The 12,868-nt window shown below is 37.8% G+C and overlaps 2 protein-coding genes across 6 annotated transcripts in view; one reads left to right on the top strand and one right to left on the bottom strand.

Moving 5' to 3' along the window:
* The window catches only part of IMMP1L (inner mitochondrial membrane peptidase subunit 1), a 55,002-nt gene extending 48,640 nt beyond the window's left edge, over nt 1-6,362 (top strand). For all 4 annotated transcript variants that reach the window (XM_053672938.1, XM_053672940.1, XM_053672939.1 and 1 more), the window contains 2 exons: nt 4,984-5,094; nt 6,197-6,362. In XM_053672938.1, the coding sequence (XP_053528913.1) occupies nt 4,984-5,094; nt 6,197-6,265 (180 nt within the window). In that variant the 3' untranslated portion in view covers nt 6,266-6,362. The remainder of the gene's footprint in view (nt 1-4,983; nt 5,095-6,196) is intronic.
* The window catches only part of DNAJC24 (DnaJ heat shock protein family (Hsp40) member C24), a 59,172-nt gene continuing 47,735 nt past the window's right edge, over nt 1,432-12,868 (bottom strand). The window contains exons 4-6 of one of the 2 annotated variants that reach the window (XR_005079773.2): nt 11,900-11,968; nt 7,540-7,754; nt 1,432-3,403 (exon numbers count right to left, since the gene is read on the bottom strand). Coding sequence is in view for 1 of the 2 variants with exons in the window: in XM_037126660.2 (XP_036982555.2) it covers nt 7,624-7,754; nt 11,900-11,968 (200 nt within the window). In the remaining variant the exon portion in view is untranslated. Of the gene's footprint in view, nt 3,404-6,459; nt 7,755-11,899; nt 11,969-12,868 lie in introns of those variants that run through there. The other variant, XM_037126660.2, reaches the window with a different exon arrangement.

The raw sequence follows: 12,868 nt of genomic DNA, 5'->3' as shown, positions 1-12,868 counted from the left end.
ACATTGCCCTGTAACTTCCTTTTTTCAGACTATTGCATATAAATCTATTCGATTTTTTTAAAAAACAGCTATTATTATATAAATAAACTTATTTAACTGAGGAAATATTTATATTGTCGCCAATTTTGAGATACAGGTAACACCATAGTGAACTCCTTTGTTCCTACATAATTGCAGGCTGAGTTGGGCAAATCTTTTCTGAAGATTTTGAGAGGGAAGGAGTAAAATGAAATCATAGAAGAGCCACCCCTGAAGGGGCACAAGGCGATGCCACAGGCACATGAAACTTTCCATATTATTGCTGAAGTATGCTAAAAATAATAATGAGCACTTTACATTAGATCATTTGAATCTGTTTCTGACAATGATGGAGTAACTGGTGCTGAACTTGCCTTTCAGTCATTAAAAAAACTAGGAAATTGGACAGAATATGGGAAACAGCTATTTTTCAGACAGTGCACAGCAGGCAGTACCAGATGGATCCCCGAGAGAAGGGAAACAAGCCTGGCAAGCCCTGCACTCGCTCGCCCCAACCTCTGCCTTAAGGCCGTTTTCAGGAGGCCTGTTGAGGGAACGTCCACAGTGGTCTTGCTCAGTCGGGGAGATGGGGAGACGGGAAGACGAGGAGATGAGGGATCAGAGCAGAGGGGAGGTGCAAGTGGTTGGAATTTGTGGGTCAAATCAGCAGGGACAGCTGAGATCCAGTTCTCTTGGCTTTTGGGCTGAATGCATACTAAACTGTGCCTGCTCACGGTGAGACTTAAGAGACCGAGCAAAGAACCTGTAGTGGGGAGCTAAGTAATTCCCAGAGCTCACACAGGGCTGAGAGCCATTTGAACTCTGACCAGCTAGAGTGGACAGATCTCATCGAATATCCGGAGCATTCAGTAGAGACTCCAGAATACCATGTCCTACTGGTAGGGCAAAAGAGAATGTTGTGAGCTAGGTAGGTCCAATCTAAGAAGTTAAAAACAAGGCTTGAGCCACAGCTAAATTAACTGCCTCCCCCAAAACAAACAGACCTGTCCAGCATTTAGCATACTCCTAAGAAAGACAGCAAAATACACTCAACAAATGAATGTCCAACTCAATCATATATTGCTAGAAATGTGAAAATGAAACCCATAACCAGAACAGAAATCAGTTAAGTAGATCCAAAAATGGCAGAGATAATGGAATTAACAGACATGTGCTCAAAAGACCAATTTTAAATATTTTCAAGGATGTGGAGGATGGACATAATGAGGAAAGAAATGGTAAATATAAAAAAGAGCCAAGTGAAATTTCTAGAGCTTATAAATAGATAGAGACTACAAAAGATCCCAGACCAGGAGAAAACATATACCTGTCACAGGACATTGAACCAAGGTAGATAAAAGACTCTTAAGATGAAGAATAAGAAAAAACAACCCATTTTTAAAATAGGCACAATATTTTAATAATAATTCATAAAGGATACATAACAGGCATAAGAAAAAATGCTTGTCAGAGAAATGCAAATGAAAACCATGTGATACTAGTAACTGACTAGAATGGCAAACATTTTTTTTAATGAAAACATCAAGGTTTTGGAACAACAGAAAAACTCATACCTTGCTGTTTGGAGTGTAAAATGGCATAATCACATTGGAAAATTTTAAGGCCAATTATATGACCTAGAAATTCTACCCCAAGGTGTTTACTGAAAATGGACTTGTACATAAATGTTCATGGTGCTTTATTTGTAAAAGCCCCCAAATGCAAACAACGTAAATACCCATCAATAAGGTCATGGATAAATGTGATTTACAATGGAATACCACTAGCAGTGAAAAGGAATGAATGACTGATACATACCCACAACATGCATTAATCATAAACATTTGCTGAACAAAAGCCAGACACCAAATAGTATCTACTGTGCATATAAATGTGCAGTTTCTTTCCTATGAAATTCAGAAGCAGGTAAAACTGTCACTAGTAACAGAAAACTGATCACTAGTTGCCTAGGACTGGCTGTAGGGTGGGGGGCTGACAGGAACAGGGAGGGGCTTTTGGGCATGCTAGAAATGTTCTCCATCTTGATTGTGGTAGGTGGCTTTATAGATGTGCATATTTTCCAAAATTAGTGTCAAAATTTAAACCGGTGTAAAAGGTATATGTAAAGTATACCTTTATAAAATTGCTTTTTAAGGTGTACGCCCTTACTACGAAAAACAGTTGTGTTTCAAAAACTGAATAATTTCAAACATGAATTTTTTACAGGGAGGACAAGGCAGGGTCAGCAAAAGGTCCTGCTTGATTTTAAAAGATCCACACTTAGAGGCTTTCCTGTCTGTAGAGAAGTGCTCATTAGATTAAAGGTCCCATAGGCGATGAACTTGTTTCCTTGATTTTTGTCCTTTATATTAAGCATTGATGTCTGTGAGATACAGAGGTTATTCCTTTACTATAAGTGGGTATTACTATGTATGGGCTTCAGATAAGTAGGAGGTAACATGCCCCATACTGGAACCTACTCATTCTATTAAATATCAGTAATAGTACTTCACAGGTTGTTTTAAGGGTCAAATGAGTTTTTATTATTATTATGAACTAAACCGGAGAGCCACATATACATACTGGTTTGCACTGCTATTCCTCCCTCTTGTTCCATCTCTTGCAGTCAAGGATGAGGCGTGGCTAGCCTCCTCCAAAGGCTTCTGGTGATGTTCTGGGGTTCTCTTAGCTGATTTCTTTCCATGCCTATTAATTTTACTATACCAGAGAGAACACTTGATGACCATATTTAGCTAATTTGGAAGAAACTTAGGTCATAAGTACCATCAAAGTGATTGTATTTTACAAGAAATTTCTACTTACTAATAATCACCAGCAAATATTTGAGTTCCAGCTTTGGTTTGTATCTTCCCGAGCTGTTGGTATTAGCCTATACAATTTTTTCTTCTTTTGCCTTTCCCGGCATTCCTAAACCATGATGGAGAAACTATGGAAGTTTAAACACAGTAGGTGTTCACGTGTGGCTTCTCCCAAGGCAGTACTTCAGAGTTTAATGACACACGGCTTTTCCAAATACACGATTTTGTTCTCTTCATTTATGAACTGAGATAAACTCACTTGTCTCCTTGAGCCAACCTTATGCTTCACTGCACATAAATCCACTGATCTAGGTAGGAACTAGCCTCACTCTTGGCCCTAGAGCCTGTAACTAGTAACACTAATACAGGAGAGTGATCCCCTGGCTGGGTAGCTCAGAGGGTTAGAGTGGCCTCCCGATATGCCAGTGTTGGAGGTTTGATCCCCGGCCAGGACACATACAAGCAATGAATGCATCAGTGGAAACAACAATGCATTGGAACAATAATGCAAGTGGAACAACAGTCAATTTCTTTCTCTCTTCCTCTGTCCCTCCTTTTTCTTCTCTCTGTAAAATCAATCAGTAAATAAAAAGAGTGATCTTATAGTATGTCATATTCTGTCATGAAACTTGTCTTTTCTGTACAAATAGAGAAATGTAACATTGAAGTGTATCTAAATAAAAATAATTCATGAACTTTTGACCAAGTATTTCTACATGATATATTCTAACATTATATATAGTGAAATTAAAATTTTATTTGCTTGTATAAATTAATTTTTCCAAATTGTAATGGGAGGGGAGAAATAGATCCCAGAGGATATTTAGGGCAGTGAATACTTTGTATGACACTAGAATAACGGATACACGTTGTACATTTGCCCAACCCATAGAATACACAACTCCAAGAATGAACACTGAGGTAAACTTTGGACTCCGGATGATTAGTGTAGATTCACCAGGTATCACAAATACACCACGGCGGTGGGGGGTCAGTCACGGGGGAGGCTGTGCCTGTGTGGAGGCAGAGGGTACGTGGGAATTCCCTGTACCTTCCTGTCAGCTGTGCCGTGAACCTAAAAGTGTTAGGGAAGTAATTGGTGATACTTCTGAAAGTTACAGACATTTCTTATGAAACCAAAGAAGAATATTTTTATTCACATAAGGTCCTCAAGTATTAGCCAGTCAAAAGAACAGTGAAGATAAATTCCTTCTTGAGAGATCATTTTGGACTGGGCAATATAATTCAACTTTCTTGGCCAGTACAACATATAAAGGAAAAACTTTTAAAATAGTTTTAAAGATTGTTGCTGTAATTTTTAAGTTTATGATGAACAGATATTAATGAGCAAATGTCTCATCAAAGAAACTTTTTCTTAAAGCAACATGTTCTGTTCTTTGAAGATGCTTGCCATTGAGTAAAAATTTACACTTACGTTATTTACCAGTTACTACACAAGACATATAGGAACTAGGGTCTTTTCATTTAGAATGTTACCATCATTAATTTTACTACTGATGATTTTATAATAGGCCCTTCCAGTTCGTGGTGGTCATTACTGAAGTATAATGCATTACAGATATGGCCTGTACAGAGGCAGAACAGGGATCTTAATTAGAATTCTGACAAGGCCATTCCAATAAAATGATGAGATTATTTGTAATTGATGTCACAATCAATTACCACCCAGTTCATCATGAGCAGTCTAATAGGTCTGGCCTTGGTACTGGCCCCAGGATGTTGCTGAATGAGCGGCTGCCCTGCCTGTGCCGTTACTGAGACAGGAGGGCGCGTTTTCAGGCGGCATCCAGATGACCTCTTTTTGAAGTCTATTAAATTAATGACCCTGTCACACTGTTCTGATCTCTTATAACCTCGGTTTGCGGTTTGTGTAACAAATTAATGTTTGGGAACCATGTGGCAAAAATAAATAAACAAACAGGTCTTTAAAAAAAGTTGAAACCTTAATCTTATATTTAATAAAAGTTATTTTACTGTACAAATATGAAATCACAGGGTTTGCATGTATTTTATGAAAGAGAACTTCAGGACATTTCTCCCTACCTGCACAAGAAATACTTTTCATTTATAGTAGTACCCACATCTGTTTTTTCCTTTTTAAAGGGGCTGCTTTCTTTAATTCCAGGTTCCAACAGGGCACGTTTGGTTAGAAGGTGATAATCTACAGAATTCTACAGATTCCAGGTACTATGGGCCTATTCCATATGGACTAATAAGAGGACGAATCTTCTTTAAGGTACTGTTTTCAGCTTAAAATGTAGGCTTGCGTCTCTGAGCTGGGGGACGAGTTTCTTTCAAAATGAACTTTGAAGTTTTCAGGCTGTCTGTGGATTTCACTGTTGCAGTAACAGTTATGCAAACATTGGCCTGTACCTTTAACTATTACCCTGTCTTCCCACTGAGACAAGTAATCAAGAACTTTTTTGTTGGCATAATAAAGTTCAAACTATCTTAGTTGTATTGTATCTTAGTTGTATTGTAGCATAAGAAGCCTTTAATTTGAATGTCCAGACATTTCTGCCATACGCTAACTCGTATGAACAGTCCTTTAGAGACTGTTCATACACGTTAGCAGAGGGGCAGTGAAGAGCCAAACCGGCAGACTTATCCCGGCTGTAGTAAATATATGGCTCTTAGGAAAGATTCTTTTCACTGGCTTCTCCTTTTTGTCACAGTCAGTAAGGAGAAAAACAGACATGAACATTTGGGGAAATTTTATAGGATTCTTTACATTTAAGCATAAGTATTGTTAACTTTAAAAATGAAAAGGAAACACAGGCACACACATTCACACATATACTCAGTTGACCCTTACGTAACATGGAAGTTAGGGGCACTGGCCCCCATGCAGTTGCAAGTCTTGTATAACTTTTGACTCCCTGCACCAACTTGATCTATAGTATCTGGGGTTTGTTCTGGGGAGCCTGCAGGTACCAAATCTGTGGACGCTCAAGCCCCTTATATATTGCAAAATCACATAAAACAATGCATACAGTTGGCCCTCTGCATCCACGGATTCCTAAACATGGATGAAAAGTACTGTTTTTAATCCACTGTTAGAAACCTGGGCACACAGAGGGCCAGCTGTGTATTAATTGAAAAACTTCTGTGTATAACTGTACCCACGCAGTTCAAACCTGTGTTAGAGTTTAAATACACATATGGAAATTTACTTTCTAAAATCTTATTTTGATGTAGGAAATTTGTTGTTGAATGAGAAATAAAGAGAAAGTGTTTAGTTATACGGCACAGAGAAAGGAATGAATGAAAAAAAGGAGTATGATGATGATATGCCATCACTTACATTAACTGTCTTTAATCACATTTTGATTTTACAGATTTGGCCTCTGAGTGATTTTGGATTCCTACGTGATAGCCCTAATGGCCACAGATCTTCTGATGATTAACGTGCATTTAGCCTTTTCACTTGATGACTGTCTTCTGTTCAAGTGAATTTATTATTCACTGAAACCATGTATTCACTAATAAACTGTTTGCTGCTGAGTTCGTGGTTTTTAATTGTTAAGTATAAAGAATAAGTAACACAATTTTTATACTATATTAATTCAAAACATATGGATAAAGGTAATCCAAAACAAGTCATCTGAATTTTATGAGATGTAAACATTTTAGGGGGAAACCTAGATGACAACTTCACTTTTAAATTTTTAGTTTTATAAGTGTAATAAAAATCTCCTCATGAATATGCTTATACTTTAGCTACATTTACAAGTCAAGAGTAGAAAACTAGTCTTCTATGTCCAAACCAACAATAAATACAGAGTTCAACTTAATAAAAAGCTGTTAAGTCACAAGCTTGGCTCACTCATTTGAAATTAAGAAGGTTTCAGTGAACCCATGAAGTATTCCTTTCTAAGTCAATTTTTAAATGAGTTCTGACTTATACTATACACAGAATATTAAGTGTATAGGAAAGTAAAATCCTTAGAGTCTACTGTAATCAATAATGATACATTATAAAAATCCATTTCATCATACTAACAATGCAGTAGTCTCTTATTCCCCAATACAAGCATTAATACGGTATCTTAGTGCACTGAAATAAAACAGGAAAATAAAGCATGTGTTTTGAACCTAAAGCTACATTCCCTAAATTGTATGTAAAGTTGAAGATGGCAGTGTTCAGGAAGCTGACTCCCTTTAATAGAGCTGCATGAAGAATGTGGAAGTACAGTGTCAGGACTGAAGTCAAGTCTTCTGACTCCAGAGCTATCCTCCTTTTTACAGATGCCTGTCTGCCTTCCTTTCACTTGAAATAACCTCATGAATGTCCACATTCAGGCTTCATTATGGGAGAAACAGGCTCACATGTTATTCTCAAAGATTCTAATTTAACTCTAATGACCCAGGATTTTTAGACAGTTATACAACAGGCCTACAACTTTGTGAGCTAGAAATATGATATAACCTCAAAAATATAGTAACTATAAAAGAATATGATGATATTGTGACCATTAAAAAAGACATGCTTATTAAAGAAATCAGTAATAAGTTCTCAAGTAGGAATATGCTAAATATAATTTATAATTCCAAGCCCTTTTCTGGTGATCTGTAAATATAAATTATAAATACATATAAAGAACAAAATTTTCTACTAATCTGGGGTGGGCTTTGCATATTATCTTTGCAAAAAAAAAAATCCTTTCTTGGTGAACCTTACACAGTTGCTTGAATGGAGAAAGTTGGAATGGACTCTCCAACATTCCTGAATATGCAGTTAAAGAATTCCACTTGGCAAACAGTTTCAGCTGCAGTGAAGCAGTTCTATAATTAGTGAACAAGTATCACAGGAAATCAGGGTAACTTCTTCTGCTTCTTCCTTGGAAACACTGTATTTTCCACCACAGCGGCAACTCAGAGAAAAAGAGTTATCATCTGCAGAGAGAACAGAAAACTGCTTCAAACGCTTATACGCATTGATAACACCACACCTGCACAAAATGCAACTTACTCCACAAATTGCAAAACAAAAGAAGCACCTCAGTAAATACAAAACAGATTAAATGACAACTTGGAAACATATGGGGCAGTGTTTCTAAGAATCATCACAGAATCTTTATCTGTGGAGATCACTGAAGCTGTAAGTTCAAAGATCTTGGGGTGACAGCAGATGCTCAGAAGTGGCCCAGGAAAAATTTATTTGAAGTCTCCTGTTTTCTTAGCATTTATATAAATTTCACATTCTTCGCAATGTGTCCAAAATATTACTGTAAAGGGGAAAAAAACCAACCCTACTTGTTTTACTGTTGAAGAGCATGCATTTGCCTGGAGTATTTCCTTTTAAAGAAAACAATGCTAACTTGACTGTTTATCCAGTTCAACATGTGAATATTTCTGCTGTGGTTGTACACTATTTTAAGAAACCTGACTCAAAAAAGAGGTCCAGAAAAAGTCCAGCCATTGTTAATATAACAAGTTCAGTTTGTATGACACTGATATAACCCGGCAGCCAAGGACAGTGGACTGGAATGCACATGTGTGAACAATAACGACTTCACTGTACTCGTCGGTGTGGGCTGTAGACACCATTGGGTGAGCATGTGTACTGTGTGGACATTGTATTAAAAGTGAGTAGAGCAACAAATCTGCATCAAATTTTGCATTAAGCTTGAACATTCTTCCATGGAAACTATTCAGATGACTCAGAAGGCTGCAGCTATGGGCAACTGGTGATTGGCAGCTTCATCACGGCAACACGCCTGCTCATGCATCATGTCTCATGCAGAGTGTTTTGGCAAAACATCAAATCACCAGGTAACCAGCCCCCCGACAGCCCAGATTTGGCACCCTGCAACTTCTAGCTTTTCCCCCAAACTGAAATCACCTTTGAAAGGAGAGATATTTTGGACCATCAGTGAGATTCAGGAAAATACGATGGGGCAGTGATTGGGAGAACTGTGTGGGGTCCCAAGGTGGTGCTTCGAAGGGGACTGAGGCGGCGTTGTCCTTTGTACACCGTTTCTTGTATCTGCTTCAATAAATGTCTCTTTTTCATAGTACATGGCTGGATACCTTCTGGACAGACCTTGTATATAAGCACACTACACTGTGTTTTCTGTGAGTGTACCTGTTTGGTCGTTAACCAAATGACTTAAGAATCAAAGGGCAGGCACTGCAGTGAGATGCCCAAAGAAGGCAGTGAGGTGTAACACTGAGCACTAATGTGGAAATTTTATCAAGTCTGTCGTTTTTCTGGGAAGTTGAAATGCTCTGTCCTTTAACTGATGAAGAATTCTGATTTACTGGTCATTCAGTTTTAATATCACTGAGGTGACTGTCAAAGGAAAAATAATTACTGATCACATTATTTTACTATTGTTGTAATTTGTTATATAAAGGAACTAAGTCTCAAGATATGATTTATTAAAATCAGACATCTTCATTTAATTCTCAAATTTCATTTTTTTTTAACACTTAGATCTCAACATATGCCACTAAAAGAAAAGAGAAGAAAAGAAACAAATTTAACAGCTTTGTTTTTGTTCTCTAATCAAGTCTGGCCTTTGAAAAACTAGCATCAAATGAATCAACTTTATGTGTTTCTTCTATCATTAAGGAAAACATGTATTCATTCACCTCACCCTGCTTTTTATTTCTTACCACAATGCCTTCTCTCTCCACAGGGAAAAAATTCATTTTGAGTTTAAAAATGCTAACACCTTCCCCGTGCCAGCCAATATACATGTTACGGTACAGCGTGCTTTCACAGTGAATTGCTTTATTATTAAATTGTCTAAAAATGTACATACTATAGCCATTGGTTTTCTTAAGCTAAAGCTCCCTCTTGTTTTTTACCACCTCAGTGAACATTGAGAAATAATCGAGGTGACGTGTGCTCGGTAAATGATGCAGAGGCCACCGTAGGCTACTGTGTTGTTTCGTCAGAGACGATTCCAAATGTTAAGCCTCACTAAAAACTCCCATTTTTAGTTAAATTTCTTCTTATACTATACATCTATCACTAAACAAAGAGATATCTTCATGGAAATCGTCATTTCAAATGTAATGAATGGAGACAAAACGGCCAAGCTGTGAGATTCGCTGTGAGGGGACAGGTTCAACTTCGGTCCCTCAGGAGCTCTTCCGGTGTGCCTCGTAAGCACACTAAGATGCATCAGTTCATCTCTCCTTGGACCAACCACGTGCCATTTCGTTCACTCGCCCGGTCTACATCTCCACCTTCCAAGGCTACTCTGAAAATGACTGAAGAAATCTTCATTGTTTTACTCGCCCAGTTGATCCACTTTTTATTTACCTCCATCTGCTGAGAATGCTCTTCTCAATTGCAAAACACAACTCAGTATTGCAAATTCAATTGTAAAACTTATGTGACTAGTTTTTAAATATTCCTGCAAAAATAATGGCTTCATGCAACTGTTGCTCAGTATCTTCTCTCACAAGGATTAAGAACTATCCACACCCTTAATTTAAATAAGCATCTAAGGACAATCTGTGGTTTTGAGATGAACTGTGAAGGCTTAGAGCCACTCCAATGGCTGTGGCTGGGATCCTCTGTGACTTCCTTGCTGACAAGTTCACTTTAGTAAAGTCTCAAGGACAACAACACGTCACAACAATGCCTGAGTTCAGTTGTACACTCCCCTCAGTATCTTTTCAGGAAGTTCATACCTTTGTTGACTGAACAGATGCTTGAACCACCAGTCCATATTCTTTTGTAAAAAATCTTAAATTATTATTTTTAAAGTGTTACTGAAGGAAAAAAATTACAAAACCCATTTTTTACTTTTTTCACATTATCGGAACAGTAAACAAAATATACTAGCCATGTCAACTACAGCAAGAACTAGTTTGTGTAATAAGAGATAAAATACACATACACGCACACTAATTGATAGGGCAGCAATACGATATTTTCAAAAGGTTTATTCAGTTGGGCAGGTGTCCCTGATAGATGACATGTTCCATTCCGTCCCCTCGTGACCCGGCAGTGAAAGCCTACACCACAAGTGCATTCTGTTTTCACAGCAGTAGCTCTTCCAGTTTTTGCTCCAGAAATTGTGTCAACCCCTGGGAGCCCCAGTTACACAAAACCTTGTTCTCCATTCATTCGTTGCAACGCAGAATTTCTGCTTTAGGGTTTAATCTGGTCATCTGGCACTTTAGGAAAGGGAGGGGCCCACAGGCAGAAACACACTCCCCCGTCAGAGCCAACAGATCCAGCTTTGTAAGAACACGAAGTTATGGATTTGCCGTTAAAACTATTTCATTAAACTTGGTTTCAGGAAGGATGGGCTGTTTATCTTCTACCTGTTCACACTCATCGGTAAATTTTTATAAACCCCAAGGGAATTTGTACCCCAGGCTGTAGAAGGTTTCTTCATTTGTCCAGAGACATGCAGAAGTGTGGTATTCACAGCTACTCAGAAAAAGGAACTTAATGTCACACTAGAGCAACTTACAGAACTATCAAGAGCGGAAAAATTCAGTTAGATTTTAAAATTCTAGTAATAGGAAAGTAAAAAAACAAAAACCACAACTCCATGGTAAGTAAAGGGGGGGGTGACAGATTGTTATTTTCCTCCTAAGACACAATCAAAAAGTGAGTGTAAAATCAAGCTCCAAGTAGAAGAATATAACTTTGAAAGGCTTCCCCTAACAGTTTGTGATTCCATATAAACAAACAAAAATTCTAATGGAAATTCATCTCTAATGTCAATATAGGAAAGGCAGAAAAAATGATCTTCTTTATTTTCCCTATCACACAGATGGTGAGTAAACCAAAAACCAAAGTGGTTTAAAAGAAGAAAACCTCATGAAACCGATGTGCCTAACATCTAATTAGAAGAGAACAATAACCAGAAATGAGTTATGGAGGAGATATCAACCATCAATAACCACAGTTTAGAATGAAACAAATATTCCAGACAAAAACACCACATGTATCAAAAGCCAACATATTATTTCTTTTTAAGATTCCAAATATCCTGAGATTTTTTTTCCCTTCGAGAAAATCCCTAATATTTTCGTTTATGGCTATCAAGAAAAAAAGACATTCCAACCTTTGTTCCAAGACATTTCTTCAAGATATACTTGAGCATCTACCGGTCCCATATTTCTTAGATCATCTTCTGTAAAATATAAAATGATACACTTAATTTTGATACTTTAATCATAAACGTGAAGAGTGCTGAAGAGGCCACCCCAGCCTGGTCAGTATAACTCTAATACCACTTTAAAACATAGCTTACTGCTCTTTTTACATTTTTTAAAATTCTCACCCAAGGACGTTATTTTTCATTGCTTTTAGAGAGAGGAAGGGAGACAGAGAAACACTGAGATGACAGAGAGAGACATCAATTGGTTGCTTCCCATATGTGCCCAGACTGGGGATCAAACCCATAACCTAGGCATGTGCCCTGACCAGAACTGAGCCCGCAACCTTTTGGTTATGGGTTGACATTCCAAGTAGCTGAGCCACACTGCCCAGAGCTTAAATTACTACTTTTATAGAGGTTTTAAAGCTCCCTGACTTCAGCTGACTAAAAATTTTAGAGCATACCACTTACAAACTTTAACAGTCAAAATCTATCATTTTTCACAAATACACATGTAAAACCATGAAGTTGATTTTGATAATTCTTTGTGATCAATTAGTGACCTCTATTTTATGTGACAGGATTATTTTGTCAGAGAAACCGTATTAGTAACTAAGGGAGGCAACATGGAGCTGAGTAAAAGTAACTGTATTTGAATCTTAGTTCTAATATTTTAGTAGCTTTCTAACTTGAGAGATATCAAGTAATCTTCTAACTTATCTACTTCAGTTCAGGTGCTTCAGACTGAATTGTGACCACCTCTCACCCCACCCCGTCAAATCCATATTCTGAAGCCCAACCCCCAATGTGACCGTATTTAGACATAAGGGTTTTAGGATGTAATGAAGATTAAACATGGTTGCAAGAGTGGGGTCCTAATCTGATGGAACTGGCGCCTTTCAAGGAAGGGGGAGGTTCTCTCCACGCGTGTGC

The sequence above is a fragment of the Artibeus jamaicensis genome, unplaced genomic scaffold (assembly GCF_021234435.1).
Source record: "Artibeus jamaicensis isolate MK-2021 breed Jamaican fruit bat unplaced genomic scaffold, CSHL_Jam_final contig_797, whole genome shotgun sequence".
Taxonomy (NCBI): domain Eukaryota; kingdom Metazoa; phylum Chordata; class Mammalia; order Chiroptera; family Phyllostomidae; genus Artibeus; species Artibeus jamaicensis.
The sequence above is the reverse complement of the archived record's forward strand: the minus strand, read 5'-3'. Positions and strand labels throughout refer to the sequence as shown.